Genomic DNA, 26,687 nt, shown 5'->3' on the forward strand with positions numbered 1-26,687 from the left:
TGCGCTGGGCCACAGTGAGTGATGTGGATCTCAATAAGCAAAAAAGGGACTTTATGCCAAAAATGATTTGCCACAAATATGCCCCATTTATTATTCATTATCTATACATCATAGACTAAGAGGCAAAATGTCAGCCACTGGTTTGTGTAGTCCCATTGTGAAACCTCAAGTGTTTTGAAACAGACATGATGAACAAGTGGTGGTTCTGACTGAGAAACTATACTGGCCTGCCTAAAGCATACCTTGCATTATTAACCTTTTTGACTCTAATGGGGACCATAATTTACCAAATTAACATGATAGTGACTGGGACCATAAACCTATTAAGAAAGTACTCACTGAGGAGCAGCAGGTCATGGCCTGCTGGCCATTAGGAACAATTCACATCTAAGGCACGTGCACATAGGCTTCACTTTTCAGACCCAGAAGCTACATGCAGCTTCTATATGCAGCCTATGGTCAACACAAAATTACCCAGTAACAAAAAAGCAAAGGTGAGAATAAATGGATATAAATTGATGCACCCTATTTTATTCATCTTTACCACCTAATTAGCCATTTTATGAACCCACAGATCATGAGCTGGTTAACCGAGGGATTGACCCGGTCCTTCAGTAACCCGCTGAAGGAGGTGGTCACTACCTTGATTGTGTACAATTTGGCCATTTATGGATGAAATGACCAAACTGTACACACAACGTAGTAAAAATAAACTAAACCTAGCTCAGCTAGATGTGTATAAACGCATTAATATCAATCATTAAGTTACGTCATGTATAAAAATAGGCATTTATCATTCACATGGGATGTTTTTGATATGTTTTTGTTTTTGAATGTTTGTTGACAGAAGATTTTTAACCTTACTTACCATAAATAAACTTTGGCAGCTGGTTTCCCAGTCATGGATCAAGCATGGTCCTAGACTAAAAGGAAAAAGTCAGTGAAGACCAAAATAGGAAAAAGTATTTAGTCCAGGATTAGACATAATCCCTGTAAGGGAAACTGGGCCTGGTGTACCTGCCTGATATATATATATATATATATATATAGTGAATTTGTATAGCGTTGAAATTTGTTTTCACATTTGCTTTCATTTCAAATGTGCTGCCTCCTCTCACATGAGTTCAAGCCCTGCATCTGTCAACTTCCTTTGAAGCATTCGGCCTCGGTCCTGAGGACTCAAGGCTGTTTCTCAGTACCAGTGCAGCCAGGACTGGACTTAAGAAGTACACTGAAGCCAAGTCTCATTTAGAGAACAGTCTGGCAACATCACAAGGACAAGGAACCCAGCTGTCACTGTTTGAGATGTTCTGCTTAGCTGCTGTTATGCTCAAAATGATCCTCATTTCTCAAGTCAAAGGACATCACAACCATCACGCTTCACTGCAGTCAGAGGATTTCTTTCGATGTTTCATCAGCATTTGTATTTTCCAAATAAACCGAATGAAACCACAGCTGTTTCAGAGTTGTAGCTCACAGCTCCTGTACTTTAGTTACTGTAGTCACAGCATCAAGCCTCATTTTCATGTCTAAGTCTTCTGTCCAGTTAGCTGCAGCTTATAGAAAAAAGTCACTTTATGTTGCTCATTCACACTCTGACAGTAATCCGGATCTGATGAGTAGAGTTGCTTTCTACTGCTGCTTCTATTTCAGTTAATTATTTCCGAACTAGAAACATGCTGACAAAGCTTTTCGGTTGAGTTCCAGGCCTCGGTTCACTTAAAAAAAAATTAAAAAGACAAGCATAATTTATTATTCAGTAATGAGTGAAACCAATGTATCAAGTAAGAAATGCAGATTACAGATTTACTATAACACCGTTGTTTTACTGTTTTATTTCAGCCTCCAGCTCCACAGTGGATAAGCCTGGAGGGCAAAGTAGCGTTTTTCTTTAAACTAAACATGAGTCAGTCTCATTTTTATTTTGAGCATTTCTGAGCAGAACTAAAACCGGCCTAACTGACTGCATCCACATGATCACTGTGCAGCTGGCATCGGGGCTGCATCCCGGATTCAGTTCACTGTGTTGTGTGCGCTACATACATGTAGCACTCTCCGGCTGCTGTGTGCACTTGTCTCGCGTACAGACAGTAGCAGCAGCCGTGCAGTCCTGTGTTAAAAGCTGTGTTTTAACTCCGTCCCTGAGCACGCCTAGTTCATGTTCAGCTCCAGCGGCGTTGCAGCTCAGTGTGCTGAAGTTTAGACAAGATGAACCGCCTATAAGAAACAATAAACATGACAGCGTACAAACAAGTTTTTTTTTTTAACCCGCATTACACCGCAGGGAGCACGGGTCCCATTTCAAAGGGAGATGTGCGAGGCGGCTGCAGGAGGAAGGGGCACTCTGCGCTCAGGTACGCGCAGCCAATGACAGCGCAGGAGGGAGTGCTCAACAACGAAGAGGCGGTCCGCGCCGGCACAGACACAGCACACCTTCAGATGGAGATGAAGTAACAGCGGCAGTCGAGCAACGCAGAGAAGAGCGTCTGAACCGCGGATCCGGAGGTTTTCTTCAGGGGGGGACAGGTGACCGACCGCTTCAACGTCCTTCGGTGGAAATTACTGCTGCTACACCTTCCTTGCGTGCGCACCCTCCGATTTCCACAATAGATGTTAGTCAACTACATGCATTTCGATCTGATCATCTAAGCCCGGTACACCAATATGGAAAATGCGCACACTAAATCGGCGACTGAAGTTTTAGACAACTTCGGTGTGAACGAAAACACTGGGCTGACCCTCGAACAGGTCAAAGTCAATTTGGAGAAATATGGCCCGAACGGTGAGTAGTTTTTGTTTTAATCAGTTATTTCCCTCTTTATTAGGGTTCGTGGCTTCTGCGTGTTATAGTCTGTATTGATTCATTTCCCAGGAAATCCCTTAGCAGCCGTTATATTTCAAGCTGAGGCAGATCGTGCGCGTAAAAAACAGTCCCATTCCCCCCGGCGCACAGTCAGTGGAAATGTAAGTGGCACATTCATTGATGCACATGCCAGTGTTGAAATCAAACATGTCACTGCTTAAAATGAGCACACAGAGACCTGTCTGGGAAGGAAAGATAGAATGCAAATGAACTCATTTAATTAGACCCTGATCACCCCAGCTACGTCTTTCTTTCACTTAAGTCCCCTGAGGTCGCCTCGTGTCTGTTCTGGTTTGAAATCATGTCATGTGGCTTAGAGAGCACTCTCCCGCACAGACAAAAAGCTTGTACCTCACCAAAAACGGACGCTTACTAAGTACTGACACAGTATGTGCAGCTGTGTATGCGAGGACAGACATCCTTGGCTGTCATGCAGGGATCAGGAAGTGCAGAGAAGGCAGGCTTTGGCTACGGCGTGGAAGAAGATGAAGTGCTGCAGATAATGATACTGAAAATCTTGAACAACCTGTTTTCACTTTCAACAGTTGTTCCACACAGGGCCTCTACTTTACAGTTCAAATTACAAGATAACAGGGGGAAGTAGCGGTGTTAAGTCATGTAACATTTTAGAGTGACGAACGTGGTTGCAGGTCTGCTGTCAAAGCAGTACCTGCGAGTAAATCTGCATTTTAAGAGTCTTTAAACTGAAGATATCGCTTGAGTAACGCAGATCATGAGGCAGCCCTCACACACAAGCCTGCCCAGGTCTACATCCTCATATGCATGTATGGACACATACTGTTGTTTGCGTAGTTTTGTGTGGAGTTGGGGCCTGACACAAACACACCTATCACTCCTGGCCTGTCATTTGCATGTGCTGCGAAGCTGTGTCGCGGAGCCGCGCATTGTGCCAGTCAAACAGTAGGCCTTTTGTTGCAGCCAGCCACTCTACCCAGGGGCTTGTGATGACTTCATGGAAAAAAAGCAACGTCTTGCCACAGATAGCATCTCTTTCGCTTTTAGCTGTGAACTTCCTGCCTTGTGTGAGCGCGCTGCAAAGAAATACTGGAGGGAGGGAATACCCTTTTTCCCCATTTTGGGGCTACCTGCAAAGGGTTATCTGCTGCCTTTTCAGTGTCAATATTATTAAAAAAAATAAAAATAAAAAAACAGCAGGACAGTTGTGGGTTTGTTTACTATTTGAGTGCGTGTCACTGCAGAGTGATGTACGGCTGCTAAATGGTTCCTTCCCCTCTGCTCACAAACCGCAGACTTCATAGATGAAGCAAAGGCTTCATGTGAGCCTTGGTGTTTTGTTCCAGGCGACGTTCGTTCAAAGCAGCGTGCTGCTGGTTTGATTGCATTGCCTCCACTGACGTGTGCACTATCTGATTAGCAGGGTCTTATTATGAAGAGGACCATTAACTCAAAACAAGCGCACATCCGTGATCTCCACGGTGTGTTTGGAGCTCAGCGTTTGCCTCAGTTTGGACAGGAGAAGGCAAATAGGAGGTGAAAATAACAGGATCTGCTTTCCAAGTGCTTCATCGACCGTCTGGATGAGGAGGCACCGCATGCTGGGAAGATTACACGATCTGTTTGACTCAGAGATAACACTCTTGCACTGCCTCTGGATCTGTGGCAAGGAGTTTAACCACATCTGGTTACATCTGAGACCCGTCTGTTAGCTGTGCCCACAATTAAACATGATGAGACTGTGTCCTGCATCATTACTTCTGCACATTTTTTTTGGAGGCTAAAAATGGGGGGAAACCACTATGAGGTTAAATATTGGCCTAGTATGGGATTTTTCTTTTCTATTTTTGTGGTATGCAATGCAATATATTCAAACATTACTGGTTTACATGAGTAATATGACCCATTCTTATTTAGACATTTCCTTTTATGATGGGGGCACATAGCTTGTTGCTTGTAAGTAAAGACAGGTGGGTGATGTTTGTTTGGCTTTTGTAGCATTTATATCAGCACTTTCATGTGCCGCATCAGAGCAACCCCTCCTCAGACTTCGGAATCCTTTTCTGAGATGTTGGGAAATTAGCTTAGGCCCCACATACGGAGAGCCTTTTCTACATAGCAGTCTGTGCTGCAGAAAGGAGGCAGCTGGTCCTTTATTCACACCTTCCGTTTATGGTCTACCAGCAGCTCAGTTATTTGCAGCCCCATTCAGAGACGCACATTACAGGCATCCAGCTAATTTACTGTTGAGCACTACAAGGACCTCAATTTATGAGACAGTTTATCACTTTCATCATTGTGAAGTAGTTTGTTCTGATGTAGCAGGAGAGAGAGGAAGTCACAGCTCTCTCTCTCTCTCTCTCTTTTTATCTGTATGTGTGTGTGTGGGGGGGGGGTGTTAGTGTGTGTGTGTGTGTGTGTGTGGGTGGGTGCAGAAGGTTAAGAAGGTTTGAGCAATTCCAGCTTGCTCGGTGATTGTGTCCTGTGTGTGCTCACAACCCCAATTTCAAAGGTGCACTGAATTCATTTTTAGATGGTGTCGGTAAAAGGGCATAGTTTCCCTCTGAACAATCAATTTTTTTTTTTTTTTTTTGGTAATTTTTAAAGGGACTGACACTCAAGTGAAGGAGAGTCTGTGGAAGACGGCCATTTTTCACAAGCTTCACTATAAGGGTGTCCGATATATATCGTCTACGATAATATCGTAATTGCCGTGTTAACGATGTGCGAGCTGAAATTGAGTATGCTAATTAAGAAAAAAACAACAATCAAACGCCTCGGCTCCACGCTTTCACTAATTTATGCTTTAGCACACGCTGCTGCGCGTGCGCATTAGGAGCTCCCGTACTGTGCGCTGGCATAGCTGCCTGAACAACACACCTAAAGCTGGAAATGAGTGAACACACTGCGCCAGGAGAGGAAATTCAGACATCGCCAGCCTCGCAGGCTACCACTTTAATTCCTAGGCGAGGAGGTGGTTTGCAGTTTGCAGACTTTGTAAGAAAACGGACAGCTCGACAACTAACGTGTTCCATCATCAGCGAGTATGAGGAATATGAAAAGTTTCGGAAAACCGCCGTCCAAGACAAACCACGACTAGCGGAATAAAGAGGAAAATAATGAAAGGATTGATGTTAATATCCTTTAAATTAAAGTAGGTATGTTACAATCACTGCGTCATAACCCAGCGACGTTCTCGGAGCTCACCTGTTTGGAGCCTCGGATAATATGCTGAAGGGGTCTGGCGAAAAAAGCGGGTTTCTGATCAGATGAGGGTGTGTAGTTTCTGTGATTTTATTTTGCTATAATGTAGGTGGAATCCCCCTGGACAGCATTTTTTTTTTCTTCATTCTGTCAAGCAATTGCTTTTGAAAAACTCGCCTCAGTTCTACTTACATTTGTCATGCCCAGGACACTTGAAAAAGAGATTTTAATCTCAATGTGTTTTTCCTGGTTAAATAAAGGTTAAATAAAATAAAAAATAAGTTAATGTCTCAAAAACACTGATTTTTGTCTTATATTTTACCAGCTTGCACTTCTTGTATGAACACATTTTTAAATAATGCAGAATATAGTTTATTATCGTTATCAAGAAAATTACATAAAATATCGAGTTGTTATTTTTTGTCAATATCACGCACCCCTACTTCACTAACGTATTGCTCGACTGCTTTGGCTTAGGAAATGTTACATTATATTTGAATTAAGAAGGGTTATTAATAAAAGCATATTAAATAAATCACCCTTTCCCCTATATGGAAACAAAATACAAAAAAAAAAAAAGAATTTCCACTGCCTACAACAATATATAATACAGATAGGAAAGTGGCACTTTTTTTTTTATTGAATACTGCAGTCTGGATTACTTGATTCATATGTAATTCCTCCACTTATGTGACAAAGGCCACTTCCATGAGTAAGTTATTGTATGAGATATAAATCTTAAGACATAAAACAAGTATAGCAAGGCATTTCTGTTTCGTTTCTTTATGTTTGTTTTTTTCCAATTACTTGTCACAACTGGAGAGCTGTTAGATTGAGCCTGAGTGTGTAAAAATGTCACTCGACACTCCCTCTTTGAGAGGAGTGCAGTTGCGCAACATTTTCAGGTTAAACAACTTGGTAATACATGTCATCACATCATTGTTCAGTGTCCAATATGACATGCATATGCTGACTCTCAGCCAGTGAAGCCAAACACTGCTGGTGGAAATAAAGCCAAACCATTCAGACTCACTGAGCGCCTCTAAACTACTTCTCTTCTTTTAAGTTGTTTTGTTTAAAAAAATTAGACCTTTATTTGTTTTCTACCCCTGATGCAATCCCAAGGTGCCTGCTATTGCTGTTGTTAAGTCATTCTGTCTTTATTAAATTATAAAATGTTTCTACATTTTCTTCCGTCTGGTTTCTGCCACAAATAATAATTACAACTTCCTCTGGTAGGATCTCACACATGGGGCTGTTTCTCTTCCTGTTCTGCAGCTCAACATAAAAGCTGCCTGACTTACTCTCTCCTGCATTTGAAATGTGAGAGACACATGCTGTTTCCTGCTCCTCCTCCTCTATACCGGCACACTTACGACTGCACTCTGCAGTATACTGCTCGATTAGGGGCTTCCACTTTGCTGAAAACTGTCCAGTTGAGACTGAAACTGTGGTAACAGTGTTGGTGTGTGGGCTGAAAGAAGAGTTAAGTTGTAGAAAAGTAATTTGAAGTCTTTGGGGTGTTGAGTCACTTCCCTGTTCTAGTGGGCTCTGTGTGTGCCTGCCCAGCTGCCTTCAAAGGGACTGTGATCCTGTTCTAGCTTGTCACTTGTCTTGGCTTCTTCCCTCCCACCTCTGCATCTGTCACTCATCATCAAGCCCTTATGTTAAGATGATATTGAGTCACGAGGCTCTAACACATTGCCCGGATGCTCTGCTACAGCACAGTTTGTTCTACTGACGAGATGCACTTAGTAGTGTTTGTGTTTCAGAGTGTGGTCTGTATGCAGAGCATATGCTGTAAACTAAATTGCCTTCAAGTATATATAGTAAAGAGGGAAAGTGTAATACACTGAAAGTCATTAAATAGCATTCAGAGACATCCAAGAGCAGTGTGTTAAGGATAATGAGCTGTATGTAAGTTAATGTGGGCAGCTGGAAAACTAGAAAAGTAATGTTTGGAGCTTATGGTTAAATAACATACTGTATATAAAAGATGGTTATAGTCCACAGTCTGAAAGGTGAAGCCACCAATGGCCAGCAGGGGGCAACTTCTGTGGTTGCAAAAAGAAGTCTGATTCATATTGAAGTCTAAAATAAAGTGGTCCTGCTGCTAACTAGATTTCTGACCTCAGTAAACACTTTCCTGATGAGTTTGTGGTTCTAATCAGTAGTTTGAAGTCTTATTACATATAGTAAATTATGGTCCTATTTAAAGTGAAACACATGACAAAGCAAGGTATGATTTAAGGTGTGTGTACCTTGTGATTGACAAGTTGCTATGGTATGTGTATGCAGTGTCTTTGCATTTTGCGTTAATTCTGCCCTTAACTACTAACATTTTATGCATCCATCCATCTAAACATTTTCTTAATCACTTATCCAATTAAATTTCTGTCTAGTAGCACTACCTATTATATATAATTGGAAAAAAATGTCACCTTAACCACCACATGTGGAGCTATAGCCCCAAGCATGCAGCTCCCAACTGAAAACGTCAAATTCTAAAACCATGTAACCATTAATTTCCTTTAAGGCTAAATAATTTCCTAAAACAGCTTGGCACTGTGGTTTTTAGAAGATATTTCATTAATGCTTATTCTCAGGATTAGCAGATTTGCTAATGGAACTGTTTGAAAATGAACTCCAGTGCTCAGGTTTGTTCTAATAATGGAGCATGTCATCCAGTGAGAGCGTGGCCCACTGGAGTGTTTTTCTTAGTATACATAGATCTGTTTTAAGTGTTGGCTACACAAACAGAACCTGTTTGTAGGAGTAACTCTGTGTTGTTTTTGACCCTTTTAATTGGTTCGTTAACAGTATAGAAAACTACTACATTTATTTTGGCCAACTAACCATACGTCGGAATGCTAGAAGAGCAAGTTGTATTGCATCATCATCTATAGCAGTAGTGAGGTGTGTATTCCTTTAGTGCCCAAAAACATACTCGAGCTAAAGAATCATAACTGGTTGTTTGATCGTACCATCTGAAATGAACTCCATAAGCGTTCCTGAAATGACACCTAGAAGTGTTACCTTTTTAAAGAGTGACCTAGGCCATGTTAGAAACTGGGTGTGATGGCAGTACCACAAACACAACTGAAAACAGCCTTTTACAGCATCGAGCATATATTTAAATACTCAATTTATTCCGTTACAAGGCTGGTAACCCCAACAAAAGGTGACGGTGCCAGTGCCCCATTTTACAAGCATTCACACGGCTGATAGAAGTCACATAACTAGTTTTCCTCTGTTGCTTCAGGGTTCAGATCAGTGAAGTTGTACTGTATCAGGCACACGATTGGACAGAAGTGGCGTTCTGGTTTCTGGACCTAGAATAAACCCTATAAATAGGGTGGTGTTAACACAGATATTTCAGTTTGTCATCTGGGGATTGCTGACTATTTTTCACAGCATCCAGCTTCTCCGTTTGGCTACTGGGTGGCCGGATGCCAGCCTCCTAGCCTGTTGAGATGCTCGAAAAATGGTTCTTTGCACAGCTGTGAACTTAAAGAGGAAGCTCTGAGAACTGACAAGATAGCAGCTTTGTGCTAATCACCTCAAGCATGTCCTGCTCAGTTGACAGGCCCTTTTCCTTTTCCGCTGTAATTTGGCAGCAGGGCCAATTCTATGAGCGGTAAAATGTGGGGCAAGGCACTTTTTTGGGGGGGTTGTTTTTAGAGTGTTTATTTAAAGACTAATCTGATGTGGAAAGAGCAGTCTGCAGTCCAGAGTGTGTGAACAGTTTGAGACCAGGTTTCTTTACATTCATGCCTAAAGTACAGATATCTTATCTCTCAGCAGCAGCAGCAGTTTCACTCTTCTGGAGCTCAGATGATCACGCCATGCAAATGAGCTAATGCATTTCTAAAACAATAGTAAAGTAAAATAAACAGGACACTTACATGCATACAGTAGATGCACTCAGAACCAACGTGATGCCACAGTTAGATTTCAGCATGGCCTATCTTGTGCAAAGGAAAAGACTCTTTTTCCCTGACCACAGCTTGCCAACGTCAGAAACTGTGCAGCTGATGGGCAGCTACAGCAGACACTAACCCCGAATCTCATGCCGTAACTGGCTTGAGAAGATAAACTTGCCACTTTGAGACTAATTCCACCTCTTTAATGACACTGACTTCCAGAGAGAAGCTGCACAAAAGAGCTCATCTCCTTTCAACTTTGACAGCTGATGGTATTTCTTCTCTGTGTGCTCAGCGTGTGGAGAATTACAGGTCTATCAGTTAATCAGCATCATCGCAGCTATTGGCAAATTGTATTGAGCAGGACATCTTGCTCTTTTCATTCTACTGTCCTTTTGTCCCTACTGTGCATGTTAATATAATTTGGCTCCCACCAAAATGAAACCATTATTCCCTCCTTTGTTTAATATGCAAGTCATTTGAGAATGTTAATCTGGACGTGTCCTCAGGTTTTCAGCATTTGCATAATGTGAGATGGGGAAAAAGTTAATGGAGCTCTTATTCTGTTGTTAGGGAAAATCTGCTTTGGACCATTTTATGCTTTTTATGCTCAAGAAACTTTGAGTTTCTTGAGCATAAAAGCACAAAGCCCCCAAAAAGCAATATTTTGCCAGCAGTAAAAACAACCTAGTTAGAACTGAAACTGTGCTTTTACTAACATTCGAATCTGTATAAATATGAAGTGCAAACTACTACATGTTAAAGCATTCCATACGTGTCCGAAATTGGCCCAATGCTAATTTGAGTAGGTGGATTGAGTATATGTGACACTGAGCCATTGATCTATTCAATTCAGTTCAGTCTTATGTTTACTCAGTTGCAGATCTGCAGAAGCAGTGCAGCTCATGACTCTTACTTACCTATAAGGAGAGCTAACACAGCATAGATGACGGTCTGCATGTTTGAAGTATTTTTTGCCAGCGATTACTGCATGACTTTAAGTCCGATATATTGATCAGATATATTTAAATTGACCTATTATACTATTACACTATACTGTTACAGTGGTGGGTGCTCATTAAACATGGTCAAAGTTTCAAATAATGACTTCAGCATATGTGCAAGTGATCTCTGTGAGACAAAATCTTGGACTTCAGACTTCTCTGAATGCTTGATTTCAGACTTTTCTTTTTTTTTTTTCCTTCTTTTTTTAAACTCTTGAGTCTGTGTGATGTCACTGACAGGGGGTATCCCCAGCATGGTTAGGCATGCAGCTCTGGCTGTGAGCACAGAAGCCCCACCCACCTACTGTTGAAACCTTCTGTTTATGAGGGACAGCCTACTGGAAGGAATTTTGCTCAAAGGGAAAGGGAAGGGAGCTAAAAGTGCTTGTTTCAGGCAGTGGATGAACAGAGGGGCTGCACCAGGACAGTGGGGTGATTTGATTATTTGAACCTGCAAGAGCAACTGTAGCAGAGTACAGAAATAAAAATATATCTAAAAATGAGCGTAATGGGCCCTCGTCAACAAGTGTTAACGATGGAGTGTATTTTTTTTAATTCACTTAATGAAAGCTCAGAATTAGTGGTTAGATTGGCTTAAAATTTATGAAGACATTGCTGGTTCCAGAAGGTTGAATCTTTCTGCTCATCATCTCCATAAAGCAGAAATTTGTAATTTGGGGAAAAGCCACAACTTGGGTGGTTCACCAGTTTGGATGACATTTATACACACCTCTCAAACTGAAATGTGGTCAGAAATAATCGGCTTCAGCTGGACTTTGTGTGTGCTGCTAAATGCTAAAGTAGAATCTGCATGTTCTCACTGGCGTTTAGCTCAAAGCGCCACAGTTATCGTCAGTAGCCTGGCTGTAGCGTCTTAATCTTGTTTCGTTTGATCCATTTGTTTGAGCGGAGCAGCTTTAATCCAATATGAGAGATTTCTGGGGCTTAAATGACTGAAAAGTAGTTGTGTGTGAGGACTTGATGTTCTTGTTTTTCTGTGCTGCAGAGGAGTGATTGAGTAACTTGGTGTCTCCAGTGGTACCAAATCTTAATGGTTGCTTGTCTGAGGTCAGTGCAATGCCTAAAAATAGTCACTGACACTCACCCACTTGACATGGTTGCGTATGAGCTCCTCAGAATTGGGGAAACCCTCCATTGACATTTATGTAAATGAGAGGAACTTTGACATTATCAGACTATGGATGTCTGTTCTGCAGTCACTTGCAATGCTCTCTGTGTAGCAGAGAAAATGATGTTAGAGTGGAGAATGAGGTACATTTATCATTCACATTTGATATGGTTAATGCATTCAGACCTTTTCCAGTGGGACAACACATTAGGAGATTGAGTGGATATAGGAAGCTATCATTAGGGGTTACCATCATGGTATTTATAGGCCTGTTTTGCATTCTCATGGTTAGTGGATGGAGCAGGATCCTTTTAGCTAGGGCCTTCAGCAGTACAAGTCTTAGAACTGTACCTCCATACTCCTGCCTCCTGTGCCCCCCTGCTCATGCTCAATTGATGAGTTACTGTAATCTGTGTATTTGGAGTTGTGTACTTGTCTGCATGCCGCCACTTATGCTCATGGCGTTTTAGCAGCGTGCTGTGGCCAGAAATGAGCTTATCTACATCAGAATGTGCGGGGTTTTTGATGCCTGCAGTCAAGAGCGTGCTGCATCAAGGTCCCACTGATTGCATAACAGTTATTCTTGGTAATTTTTGACAGACACTGGCACATTACCCTGTAAAGCACTTGTTTTTCAAGGAGTCTTCATGTGCCAAGTTGCCATGGTAACTGCTGAAAACTTTCTTGTGTTTGTAGTTTTCACAACTCAGACTGAATTCTAGCTTGTTAACACTGCTTAACAACACTCAGATGTGGTGTTTATTAGGGGTTCTAATAATCTGGACTGTAATTTGTTAATGGACTCGGAGCCGAAAGGGCGACCGAGAGCACCTTTGGCAGATGGTTTGCAGTGCAGAGAGAGAGAGATGGACCATTTCCTGCTTTGCTTCCTGATGCCCAGGACACAGAATCCATCTCGCTGTTGCTGTTGTTGGCAACTGTCTCCAGGAAGTGTCTCCCTTCTGCTAGGCACTGCTCACTTTTTCTGCTCTGCGTAAACAGCCTCTTTTATTCATTGTCTGGGCTGGGAACGGGGAGGAGGTGATGGGGAGGTGCTGTGGGGACATGAAGAGAGAGAGAGAGGTGAAGTCAGTATTCAGGAATGTGCCTGGGCAAGCCTCGCGTTGACAGAGCCCAGATGACAGGGAGGGAATCCTTGGCAGAGGGAAGCCGGGGAACCCCGTTCAACACCTCCATCTCTTTCCCTCTCTCTATCCCCCCACCCAAACCCCACCCTCTTTGTCTGTCTTGTCTTTTCAGTCAGTCCATCTTTGACTCAAGCAGTCGGGTCACAGCCAGCCTGTCTGCCATAAAAACATTATACAACCGGGGAGGCACAGTTATGGGGAAACAGGCTTATGTCACACTGGTGGAGCATGGAAAACAGCAGAACCCACTTCTCCACATTTCTGCTGCTGCTGGCAGAGTGCACTTAGTAAACCCTTCAGATGGCAGGTTAGAAAAGCTATTCACAATGACTCATCAGCTATTAATACACAGGCTGAGGAGGTTGTTTTGTGGAGCAGAGAGCTGACCACTGCACAAGGGTCAAGCCCCACAAGATGCTTGTTTTCTAATACGGTATGCAGAAATGCTAACAGGTCAAGTGCAGGTTTAACTGCAGGCATGATCAAATCTAAGTGCTGGGCTTTTGTGCCTAAGAAAAACATTGGCGTTCTTAAAGAGGTTGTTTGTGTGTAGTTTTATTAGAAGTTATTCCACTTGACATGATAAAGCAATAGTTTTTTTTCCTCATTTGGCAAACCAAAGAATTCTCAGATTGCTTTTGGCATCTCTTAACCACTTAAAAACGCAGTTAATTTTAAAATGATTTCAAATGATTTCTCTTTGCAGCACTGAGTGGAAGGAGGCTGAGAGGTCATGTCATAGCCCCGCCTCTTTCCAGTTCCTCTACACATTAGATACACGTGTTGCACGGTGTGGTCAGAGCATGCAGAGAAACACGGGGTTTCCACTGCTTAAAGAGAATACTGCTATTATTTAGAGCTGCAGCCCACTGCCTTCTAAGTATAGCTGCTTTTCCACAGTCATTCTGTAATGAGGGCTGTAATTCAAGCTTTTACTTACTTTATAAAGCACACTTAAAAGAACCGGATTAAAGAATAATAATTTTTTTGGAGATTGGTGTTTTCCCCTAGAGTCGGTAAGAAAACACACATTTTCCTGGAAAGATTTCATGACTTTTCATAAACTAACACACACAATCCTGCAAAAAGCAAACCTGTCCGGTTCCCATTATCTGCAGTCCTCAAGTTCTTCACGTGTGATGGAAGTTATTTCTTACATTGAACCTTTTCAGTCATAACTTTGCATTGGACCTGATGAGGACCTGACACACAGTGACTAAGTGTGCTTGTCTCATTGTGGTGACACTGATCAACAGCGCTTGTCAATTGGAGCATTTTCAGAACATGACTGATGTGTTTTCTACTCTCACTGGTGACTCATGTGTGGGGTGGGGGGGTGGGGGGGGCATCAAAATGCTACAAAACAAACAAAAAAAAAATGCAACTTCTCTTTTGAAATGCTTGATGAAGTCAAAAATGACAAGAAATGCTGCTTCCCTTTTTTTTTTTTTGGGCACATCTCTGTTTTGCCTTGTGCGGCTCTCAGACAAACATGGCAGCTGCAGGGACTGATGAGATTGAAGGGATCATTTAGACTCAGGTTAGTTAAATAATGCACTGGTTTCAGTTTGGTTTTGAGCAAAGAAGTATCTTCCATACAGAACTGTCAGTTTTACATGCTGGATAAACAGCAGTGACTTCTTTTAAAGTCTATACTGACTAACGGGGGACTCTGGATTCAAATTTTTGACAGATTTCTTGTGCTGTTTCAGTATTTTTGCTTTGTTTTTTTGTTTTTTTTCTCCTTACCTTTTGTCCCAATAGGTCCACCTGGCCTTTGGGAGTATGTATATGTTGAACATGGACTGAATGATTAATCCAGTAATCAATGGCTACATTGTGAGATCATTAAAAAAACAGTAATTGTTAGTTGCAGACCTAATAAAAATGTCCAAGATTAGAGCTAGACATTTACTGAAAATCAGAATTGGTTTTACTAAGGAAATTAAACCAAAGTAAAGAACAGAGTCTGGTTTTGGCAAATTAGATTTTCATTTTTAGAGAAGAATTGCTCTGTCTTCTTTATTGCAAGTATGAAACCATTTGCTAGGTGGCAGACCCTCATTGAGTTTACTTAACCATTATAAGATGAGCATAGTCGGATATTATGAAGATGATTGTTACAGTATCTGTGCTGAGAATGTTTTCTGAGAGTTGTTATGCAGCTGAGTTTATGACGGCGCTTTGAGGCTACACAAAGGTCACAGAAGAGGGAATTTAAAACATCCTGAGTTGCAGTTCCAGGAGTGGCTAATCCTAGAGTTGAATTTGATAGTTATTCATAATAGCGTTCGTATGATTGCAGCCTTTAATCCTCTGCTTGGAAAAACAGTGCTGCTGTTCCGCCTCCCTGCGTGGAGCATTTAATCATCATAACCAAGCAGAACAATTCAGCAGAGCAATTTGTATGTGTCCATGCATCTCAGTCAGACTGAGTTAATCAAATGTATTAACTGCTCTTTTTCTTTTTCTCCTCCACCACCCCCCCACCCCTCTCTACTCTATCTGGCCCTGTTAATTTTATTCCTCTACAACCTGCATGGTGTGACATCCACAGAGCTCCCAGCTGAAGAAGGTAAATATTGATTTTTGTAATGAGCTGTGATCCTTCTCCCTTTGCTGCCTAATTAAGTGTCTCGGGCCTGGATCCTTTCTTCTTTTTGATGACTGAGGGGTAAACTTGGAGTGTGTGTACTATAGCAGCTTTCCACCCATGGATACACGCTTTACAATGAAAGGCTTGAATGTTAAATCAAGTGCAATGCATCAAACCTGTAATGTGTATTTAAACATTTCAGGCAAGACCCTGTGGGAGCTGGTGGTGGAGCAGTTTGAAGACCTCTTGGTCAGGATCCTGCTGCTGGCTGCCTGTGTCTCCTTTGTAAGTATGACCCTGCTAATTAAAATGCTAGTGGCTCTCTTATTTGTTCCCAGTCTTGGTTTTCAAATGCACCCCCTCTGGGATTTGAGACCCTAATAGGACAATGTCCAGGAAATTGCCACCTAATAGACTGCTTAGCCTTAGGCAGCTTTATTCCCCTGGTAGGACTCTGGTTAACCTAGTTTATGGTCCCTTCTCATGTGGAAACTTGTCTATTACAGGCTTTTCCACCCAGTGTTGATATGGTTTCAGTGAGAGGAACAGGCACTGTACTGGTGCCAAACTGGAAACAAAACTATCAATCACAGCTCTCTCTGCTGTGGCGCCTCAGACTGTGACCCTGCTTGCAGTGTGAGGGAGGTGAAGGTCAGAGAGGGGTGGGGGTGGTGGAATCCTCACTGCATAATAACTTTTTTCCATCTATTACAGCACGCCGCTGGGATGGAATATCTCCTGCTATTTCTGAAAGTAGGAAAATAGCACTAAAAATGTACATGACACAATATATCTTTTACTGTTCCTTGTCTTAGCGACAAGCTCAGAGTTGCAGGCGTGGGCTTTAACGGCATGACTTTGGAGCACGGGCTCAGTTTTCCTCATGCAAATCAGGCTTTCCTTACTTTTAACAGATTGTTTATAGTGGAACGCGGCCCCTGTTCCACTGCCACACAGATCCTAATGCTTTACAGTGTCATCATTGCCTGGAGTGGTTTCAGCTCAGTAACCAAAGCAAGTTTCCTTGTGACCTGATTTGACTCGAAATCCAAAAATATGCCACCCCACAAAGCTGTCTTTCTCATAACTCTTATTTCAGACCTTATCCATTGGTAAATTGTATTCATATTGTCCTGTTGTAACCTTTTATTGCTATATGGTTACTGTTTTGTATGTTTCCACTACACCCAGGGTGTGGCTGATGCTGAGTGGACAGAAGTTAAAACCTAATCTGGGTCTTATTTGTCTACTAATTTGACTACATTCAAATGAAGAGCGTTAGACTCTCTAGTTGCTTTGAATGACACACCAATATCAATTTATCAGTTCATATCATTGCAAACGGGTCAAGTTAGGCCATTTTATATTATATATACTATAAATGTGAGGAACTGAGTTCACATGCAATTAATTATACATCAATTTACAGTTACAGTACTGTGCAAAAGTCTTTAGCCACCCTTCATTTCTTTATACTTTGCTGGGACAATAGGAAATAGGTGCAGCGATTTATTGAAATGTGCAAACATACATGGAAAAGCTGGAAAGTCAATATTTGGTGTGACCACCTTTATTCTCTGAGGCAGCTTTCTTGTCATTTCTTCACGTATTCTTCAGGAATAGTTCTCCAGGCATCTCTCAGGTCTTTGCTGGATATTTTCCTGTTTCTCAAGGATGTGACTTTCAGTCACTGTTCATCTCTGTAGCTAGTTTTTTTTTTTTTTTTAATAGGCTTGCCACTAGGGGTGGGGCAATACAGCCTCAAAATTATATCATGATAATTCAAGAAAATCTGCGATAGTAATATTTCTGACGATATAAAAACAATACCAACAGTTTTATCGAAGCTTGCAGGCAGCAGTATTAATAAAGTACATTTGTATATGTACATGAAGGGCGTTTCCATCCTTCTTTTCCAGTGAGCTGCTGTCATTGTTGACACACTTACTAATTTGAAGTGTGAATCTGTTCAAACAAAGTGCCAGCAGCAGTATTAAAGTGTAATAGTAGTGACACAACATTATGTCCAGTGACACAGCATAAGTCAAATGAAAGCAAGTAGCCTAGGTGGTGTTAAATTTTAAGTTAAAGTAAAATAACCGTTTAACACTTTAGGTTAACTACAGTAATTGAACCTTGTAACTCTTCAGGAGCTGCACAATACTGTCACATAATAAAACTGAAAATACTTTTAACCAGGTGCCCGAAGTCCTGCTTTTCCACAATGTAGAAATCGATCATTTCCATCCATCATTTGCTCTTCCTGCCATATGGACTGCAGCTACAGAGTGCTCAAGCAATGTCTGGTGCTTACATCACTTGACGGTGTGTTGTTGCCTCAAGTGGTGGAACGAGTTTGTTGTTTCCACCTTTAGGTGGAACAGTTTTCTTGCATAAGTACTGTGCTTTGTTGGAGGTTGTTGAAGTAGCTACCTTGGCACATGGGTCTTGCGGCTCTCTGACATGCCTGGGCTCGCCTTGTTATTGTGCACTAGGGAACATAAATGCATGGTGTGCTATAGGAATTTATACTGGTATTTTTGGGGATAATATAATATGGGACAGCCCTACCCTCCACTTCCTTTGTCCTCCACTTGTCCAGTTTCCTCAGATTAATTTAAAGATCCGCCACATATCTTGTCATGCTGTGCAAAGTTTTTGGCTGGTGGCTACTTTATATGTCAAACTGTCTTTTCTTTGGTATTTTTCATAGATTCAATTAAAGAAATGGGACCAAATGATGTGTTTTAAGTTGTCTGTTATGTGTAGACACAGCACTGCTCAGCACTCTTTTTAAAATGTGAGCCTGTCCCAGGACAGAGGACAGAAGACCACACTAGCCACCTGAAACATTTCCTCACTACATCAGGTCGAGTTGATGCTCAGGGACTTAACATAATACTGGGAGATGCCTGCAATCAGTTATCCTCAAGAAATTTTTCTGATCAATATGAATAAGATGTTTGTCGTTTTTTTTTTTTTTTTTCTTTTCTGAAACTCTGAAGACAACAAATAAATAGAATCTGTGACGTGTGTGTCAGCATTTAGGTTTGTGTGTGGGGTCTGAAGAGTGCAACGTTTAAAGCTGTATGTTTATCTTGGTGATGGTGCCTACATTTCCAAACCCATTAGTGAAACTGAGCTTAATTTTCTCTCAGACTGCCAAATGCACAAAGTTATATTTCCACCAGAATCCCTCAATAATTTCAAAAACCCAAAGAAATCTCCACTTTTTGAACTCAAATTCGGCATGAAAGCGGGACTTAGGTATTCAGTCCACTCTCTGAATGTGTCCCGATTGTGTGAAGTGTCTTTTGAACCATCCTTACTCAGAGGACTGCCATTGTTGCCTTCCAATCTCAGCTCAGACAGAAAGGAGATTTACCATCCCAGATGATGGGGAATGATGAGCTATCGACCGAACTCAGGCTGCCGTGACGTGCACTCTGGCACTTAATACGCTGCAGAGAAAATACTCCTCTGCCATTTGATAAGTCCCATCAGATAATCAAAAAATTTATCTACTTTACCCAGCTCTCTGTCTCTGCTGCTCTGTGGTGCAGTCATTGTAGTTTCTACACCCGCCATTGATAAAATAATGGGGAAAAAAATGTGCAAAATCAATCACTGGGATTGTTACTATTTTATAATAAGCCAGGAAGAAAAGATATAACAGCCACGGGTACTGTCTAGAAGAATTCAGAAATGCAATGCATATGTAAAGACAGCTTTACAGTAACTGGCACCTTTTCAAAATCTGCGTATCAGCTGTTAGGTTACTGTGCTTTCACCAGATGAAACTATATATGAAGAAAATTTGTCTTAATTGGATTGTTATTGAATACTTTACAGCAGTTTTTGGGTTTGAAGCAGCTTTCATCAATGTTTTTTCATGTTAATAATGGATTACATGACTGCTTGTAACTGAAAGGGTTTGAAAAAAATATTTTTTTATTGACTCTCCCCATTCTCATTCTCAGCCGCAGCAGGCATTTAAGGCATCATTACAAATAATCAGCCAGAGACTACCTGCTCGCTACCAGTGGACATGCAGAAAACATTAGCTGCTAGTTAGTCATGCACACTTTCTCCTCTAGCCTTACTTCCTCGTACTAGCTAAACAGCAACAAATGGCAAGCAAGAGGACGCTTCAGAGCCCCTGAAACCTTTTTAATTTAATTTTTTAATTTAATTTTTTTTTATTTGCACACGGAACAAAGTTTAAACATCTTAACACCAACTGTGGTGCATAAATATCAGAGTGCATAGATGTTTTACGTGCTTGCCTGAAACACACAGTATTTCAATGTGTTTCTGTCATACGGGCGAATGAGCATACTGTATTGTTTCATAACAGTTCAGTCGCACAATTTTATATTTTCACTGCACTGTCACTCATACCACTTTATACATAAGTGAGTTTCCTACCAGTATACAAGGTCTAAAGATGTGCTGTGAAATACACAACTGGGCTATAAAAACAGTGTTTTGACTCAAACCAGTTTATTCATTGTAATCTTAATTATTTAAATTGCAGAGATGTCATGCTTATTTATGCATTTTATTTTTTATTGCCTTAGCTTGTCATTTTAGACATCACAATTGACACAACAATTTTTTTTTTTTGTCATTAGTGTGTGTGTGTGTGTGTGTGTGTGTGTGTGTGTGTGTGTGTGTGTGTGTGTGTGTGTGTGTGTGTGTGTGTGTGTGTGTGTGTGTGTGTGTGTGACCATTTGGTTTCATCTAGTTTAATCATTTTTGACTTGCAAGATGTCAAACTTACAGACTGAAATGAATTGTTATAAAGGTAAAGAAGGCAGTTTTCTCTGCTGGGTGCAATAAATCTTAGCCTTTCAGTGTGCTTGGCGGTATCTTTCTGTGTTTACAGCGTCTAACTGTCTTTACTGCAGAGGAACAGGCTCGAACCCTCGGGCCATTTCCCAGCCTTTCTCGTTTGAGTGTTTGGGTTGTTAATAGCGCAGACTGTGAGCAGACCTCTCCTGTCCTGACTTCAGCTACACTTTATCACCTGCACTTGACTCTGGAAGTCAGAGTATTACTGCAGTCACTATAGACCCATTTCCAACCATTTCCACTTCAGAATAGCTCTGTAGTTGGTGAATTATTAGCCAAAATGAATGAATAAGCAGTTCAAATTTTTAACTAAAAGGATTGACATGGCACACAATAAGTTAATGGTTGAAACGGTATACCAAAAGTAAGCAGATTGTAATGGCTAAAACTAAAATAACTAGCTGAAAGTTAGCTAATTGGTAGCTGGTTGAAATAACAAGCTCGTGCTAAAGTAGCAGGTACATTTGTGGAGCAGTGGTTTGGTTTTGTTGAAATAATAAGTAAAAGTTAAATGGAATTTCCAGTTTCAGCCACTATGAAACTTGTATGAATGTAAACTTGTGTAACAGTGAAGGGGTACTTGAGTTTATCTTATAGGACAGTCTAGGTACCAAAAACAAAAAATGCTCAAGGCTACACCAACTAGTCTATGCTACACACTCAGTAAAACTAGCTGCTAGGATTTCAGGAGTAGTAGTTTATTATGTTGGCTTAGGTAATTTGTATTGTATGTTCATCTAGGTGTTGGCTCTGTTTGAAGAAGGAGAGGAGACAACCACCGCCTTTGTGGAGCCTATTGTGATTCTTCTTATCCTCATCGCCAATGCGGTTATCGGGGTCTGGCAGGTGAGATGTCCTGTGTCTGTATTCAAAGTGTACACAAACGGTTCAATTTAGTCTTCACACACAAAGACTAACAAAGGCTGGTAATAGTTAATAAACGCATTCTGTCTACCAGCTGTTGCAGGATACATAAGTTCATTTACTTTTTTTTTTTTTATGGCTGTGTGTGCTATAATCGAACTGACACCATAGTGACGTGGCAACATCCAAATAGCACATTGCAGTGGGATAAGGCTGTCATTGCTGGAGTAGTTAAGTTTGTTCATCAAGTCAAAACACAAACAAACCACAAAATACCTTCTCGCTTCATTTGAGGAATCAGGAATTTTTGACACAAACACGACACCGAGTTTATGTTTGCTTGCTCTTACACACACACACACACACACACACACACACACACACACACACACACACACACACACACACACACACACACACACACACACACACACACACACACACACACACAGAGGTTTCCTTCTTCAAGACTGAAAATGTTAATCTTTATATTTACTGCAGGACATCAAATTGTCCTTGACTTTAACTTTTTTTTTCTTTTCCTTATCTCTCCACACAGGAACGGAATGCAGAGAATGCCATTGAAGCTTTGAAAGAGTATGAACCTGAGATGGGAAAGGTGTATCGCATGAACCGCAAGGCCGTTCAGAGGATCAAAGCCAGAGACATAGTCCCAGGAGATATAGTGGAGGTGGCAGGTTAGCTGCGGCTGCACTCAGCCAAACTCTTACTGTCACTCACCCGAGCTAATTTATGCTTTGTCTACCTCTAGAGTACTCAAACTGCTGTCACCTAGCTGCCTTTGTGCTCTCCTTAACACAGCCACACACAGAAACAGCCTTTGCCGTCCATTTGTGAGTCTGGAAACACTATTGGAACATCTCAAACTAGATTACATAAGAGTCTTTTCTCTGGATGTGGAGGTGCCAGGGCTGCTATCCAATTGTGTCTGTTTGTGTGTGCATGTGTTGGGTTCTTTGCAAGTGGCTGTGGTCACTCCTTATATTTAAGGCCCAGTTTAATTTTCCACAGCTTTCCCCTTCCCTTTGCTTTCCATGCTCTCAGTCTCACCACCTGGACGCTGCTTGATGTTTGTCAGCTCCTCACTCACACTCCCCCATGTTACATGCACATACACACAATTCCCCTGCTGTAAACTCGCCCATGTGTGGGCAGCCTCGGATAAAAATAGTCTCGTTGTCACTCTGGCTCCCAAACATCTGTGTATGCCAGAGTTGAACTGCAAGCGCGCACACATGCAGGACGGAGGGGGATCGCTTTGCCATCAACATGACCGATTTTGGGGGGTGTAATCCTGGGCTTTGCATGACTGGTGATTTGTCTCAGGCGGCTCGGAGTGATGTGTGGGAATGAGGGAGCGTTCAGGATGTGAGAATGAGCGAGCTCACAGCCTTCATTCATAAGCACAGGGGAACACAGGAGCAAGCAGAGGGATTATACATGCTGCGTTGGCCGCAGTGAAGCCTTGGATTTCAGCGCAAGGTTTTAAAAATGAAAATGAAATCACCCATTAGCATAACTGTCACCCACAGTGATATCAGTGATAGAATTCAAATCCTCTATTACAGCATCTTGTTTGCATATTGCACTCATTGCGTGCTGTTTTTGTAACTGATAGCACTTCCTTGGAATTTGGGCTTGTTACAGCCAGCGTTCTCAATCTCACACACAGCCAGACGCAGGCAAGCCCAAACAGGTAGCGAGGACCGCAATGACTCTGCTCAGCTCCCGCCTACCGCCACTACCATCACCGTCACTGTCAACACCAACAGTGTCGCCATGACAACGCTCCCTGCTCAGCTCCACTCATCTCCACGTCGCTCAGGTTCACAAGAGCTTGAGGTTTTAGACGACACCTGTTGATGACAGCGCGAAGCAGAGAGAGAGATGTGACTTCCATCTGCTGTTTGAATAAAGGCTCTGATATTATTGCTGAGTGTCAGCAGCTCCCATTGTGTTATAAAGAGGGGTATGAACCAACACTGAGTACTTTTTTTTTTTTTTTTTTCTTCATGTTCTGTGTTTTATATATATACTATTTTTAGGGTGACGTTTTAGTAACTGGCAAAATAAAGTGGACAGAAACTTAGTTTCTTCACTTCTCTCGATGAGTGAGCCTTGTCCCCGACAAACTGGTTAAATAAAATAAAATCCATTTTGAAGGACTTGTTGAGCTCTAGACATTGTGATGAGTGAAGGCTGCTACAGTATGCTTAGTTTACTCACCTTTTTATTTGTATAGCTAGTGTGGAACCTGTCAGTGTAACTCGGGATATTTTGTTACAGCGGCACAGCTTCAACAAGGTGCTGGAAATGTTCCACGTAGTTGCTCCCGATTTGTCAGCTGCACATCCGTGATGAAATCTCCCATTCCACCACATCCCAATTTACAGACGTCCCCCTAAGCACGTCAACGGATCGATAAGCAGTTGTTGAGACGGGCAAAGGACGCTGGGACAGACAGACACAGGCATAAAGAAATTTCTCAAAGTATTAGTAACATAGTAGCCCAGTGGCCTGATCTAAACCCATAGGTGATTTATAGGTGATGGAGAAAATCCCAATTAAAAATGCATTTGAACTGGGATTTTCTTTAAGTACCATATGTGGTTTAAAATATAAGTCTCACTGGTTAAAACTAGAAATCCAGCTGGTCTCAAGTACCGACTGCATTAACTGTCAGAGTTTACCTAGGCATAACTAGTGGTGTTGTGATTCTTTCTTTCCTTCCTTCCTTCCTTCCTTCCTTCCTTCCTTCCTTCCTTCCTTCCTTCCTTCCTTCCAAACATGCATATTCATATATTCAGTGCTTTGTTGCTAAGCAGTTTTAAACAGGGGTAAGCAGCTGAGCACCACAGAAATGGTTTGTTGGGGATCTTAAAGCTCACCTCTCTGAATGAAGCATGTAGGGATATTATATCTTTCCCCCCATTGATTTTCTCAGGCTTTCCTGTACTTTGGATTAGCCAGTGGTTGTTCCATGGTAACTTAATGCAAGAGGGTGAAATAAACTGCATGGAGGTATTGGAAAAAGACGCTGTAGACCGCAAGTGCCTTTGAGCAGAGAAAAGAGCATAAATATATTTACTCAGGTTTCCACCACTGGTGCCCGCCTGCCCTCTTGCTCCCTGCTGACAGTGCCAGCGACGGTTACAACACAGTTGTGATTTGCACCTCCACTGGAATTTTCCTCGTTTTGGTTTTTTGTTTTGTTTTTTTTAATGAATTGACTACCGCGGTCAGGTTGTCAGGAACTCCCAGGGTTTACACAGAACCTGAAGAGAGGGGAAACCTGCAATGAGCCATTCCCAGCAGCAAGTCACGCTTATCCTGCACGTGAAGGAGGATCTGGTCTCTAGTGTGTTATACAAGACTGTGAGCACAGCCTCAGATGTGCATGATTCTGATTTATTAGTGAATTTATTTGATTTTTAAGAATGCTAACAAGAAAAGCCAGACAAATTTCTGATCTTTATAATATATAAAATTCTGCTCATCTCTTTTCAGCCTAGCTGTATTAGAATTTACATTTCACTTCCAGCACATGGAGAGTGTCCGTGGGAGGCTGTGGCAGGAAGGGGAGCAGGAGTCCGTGGGTAGGCGTTTTGAAAAGCCTCTCTTTTTCTGCCCTCGGCCAGTCCTGCTACAGTGAACCTGTAGCCCCCAGCCATCTCCCACACAAGCACAACAATGTGCACTTCTCTCCCCACTCCGCCACTCCCACTCGTGTTCTCTCAGCCACATCGGAGATGGAGAAATATATCTCTGTCCCGTCAAGACAAAGACTTTCACCTCAAGTGTCAGAACGCTGAACAAATGTCATGAGGAGATGGTGGAAATAAACCTTCAGAATCTTATCGCAGTGAGACCACTCTGAAAACTTTCCACAGCTAAGTGTGCTAGTACAGCAGAGGCACCGCCTGATCAGTGGCTTTTTAGTGTGTGAGCGAAGAACTGCAGAGATTCAACAAGATGTCCAACCATCTTCATTCTGACTGGGAGTCCTCTATTTTGTTGCCATTAATGTTAAGAAGCCGAGGGCACTGAGCTGGCATTAATGAGTCACTTATTACACAAAGTAATGAGCAGGTCTTTCTCCATCTCTGTCATGCTGGAAAAGAAGCAACTAAAGAACATTACATCTGTCTGGAGTATTTGGAGCAGTTTCCCACTCCTCTGCTCTGAGATCATTGCCACTGACTGCATCAAACGATCCATTAATCACAAGGCTGCTCTGTCCTGTTATTATGAAAATATTTCCATTAAATGTTCATTGTCAGGCTCTGACACAGAGGAAGTAATAACCATTTTGTTTTGGGGCATTAGATACTTATAATGCCCTGGCTTTGAATTATGAGTTTAATATGCAGGCTTAATAAGCAGACTATAAGACCGCTGGAGAAGATGGAATTCATTTTATACATTTAATGCAGGGTTCATGTGTAGTTTGCGTCCGACGTGTTTGAGGAAGTGGTGTATTAGAGCAGCAGAGAGAGAGGTGCAGTGAGAGAAGAGGGAACATATGAGAAGGGAAATAATCAATCATTTTAAAACGGCAACGTGACTCCATCAAGGTTGTATCGAGCTGTTTACCTGCGGCTGCAGCCTGAGCCTGGACTAAACCCGCCAGTGTTTCTTTGCACAAGGATTTATTGTTAGAACACGAACAGTAAATAGGGGTGTAACTGAGTGTTCATCTGCAAAACGCTTACAGACATGAGCAGGCTTTGCTGAGAGCAAAACTAGTTACTTATTGTCTCTTTACTGACCTTTGTGTGTATTTTAATGTGCAGTAATTAATACTACATAAATTCATGGTACTCTGAGGATGAGCTTTAACTGTTTTAGCGGTCCCTCGAGCTTTGCTTTTGTGATGGCACCAGGATGAGAATTTGTGATCAGAGTGAAATCATTTACATAGAGCATATTCATACCATTCATACTTCAGTGACCTCCTGACCTTTCTCTCAGTGCCACAAGCTGATCACGGTTCTCATGTATTCAGAGAAGTAAGCATTGACCAGTGTTGTGAAATTGCTGACGGATATGAATGATATGACACCCCTAGATGAACTTTGTGGTTTGCATCATACCTGTAAATTATC

The 26,687-nt window shown here is 41.8% G+C and overlaps 1 protein-coding gene across 1 annotated transcript in view; it reads left to right on the forward strand.

The window, feature by feature from the left end:
* Nucleotides 1-2,452: 2,452 nt before the first annotated feature.
* The window catches only part of atp2a3 (ATPase sarcoplasmic/endoplasmic reticulum Ca2+ transporting 3), a 44,703-nt gene continuing 20,468 nt past the window's right edge, over nt 2,453-26,687 (forward strand). Inside the window, exons 1-5 of the mRNA XM_030745781.1 lie at nt 2,453-2,782; nt 15,805-15,822; nt 16,046-16,128; nt 21,439-21,543; nt 22,121-22,259. Of these exons, the coding sequence (XP_030601641.1) occupies nt 2,665-2,782; nt 15,805-15,822; nt 16,046-16,128; nt 21,439-21,543; nt 22,121-22,259 (463 nt within the window). The 5' untranslated portion in view covers nt 2,453-2,664. The remainder of the gene's footprint in view (nt 2,783-15,804; nt 15,823-16,045; nt 16,129-21,438; nt 21,544-22,120; nt 22,260-26,687) is intronic.

This window comes from Archocentrus centrarchus, chromosome 14, assembly GCF_007364275.1.
Source record: "Archocentrus centrarchus isolate MPI-CPG fArcCen1 chromosome 14, fArcCen1, whole genome shotgun sequence".
NCBI lineage: Eukaryota > Metazoa > Chordata > Actinopteri > Cichliformes > Cichlidae > Archocentrus > Archocentrus centrarchus.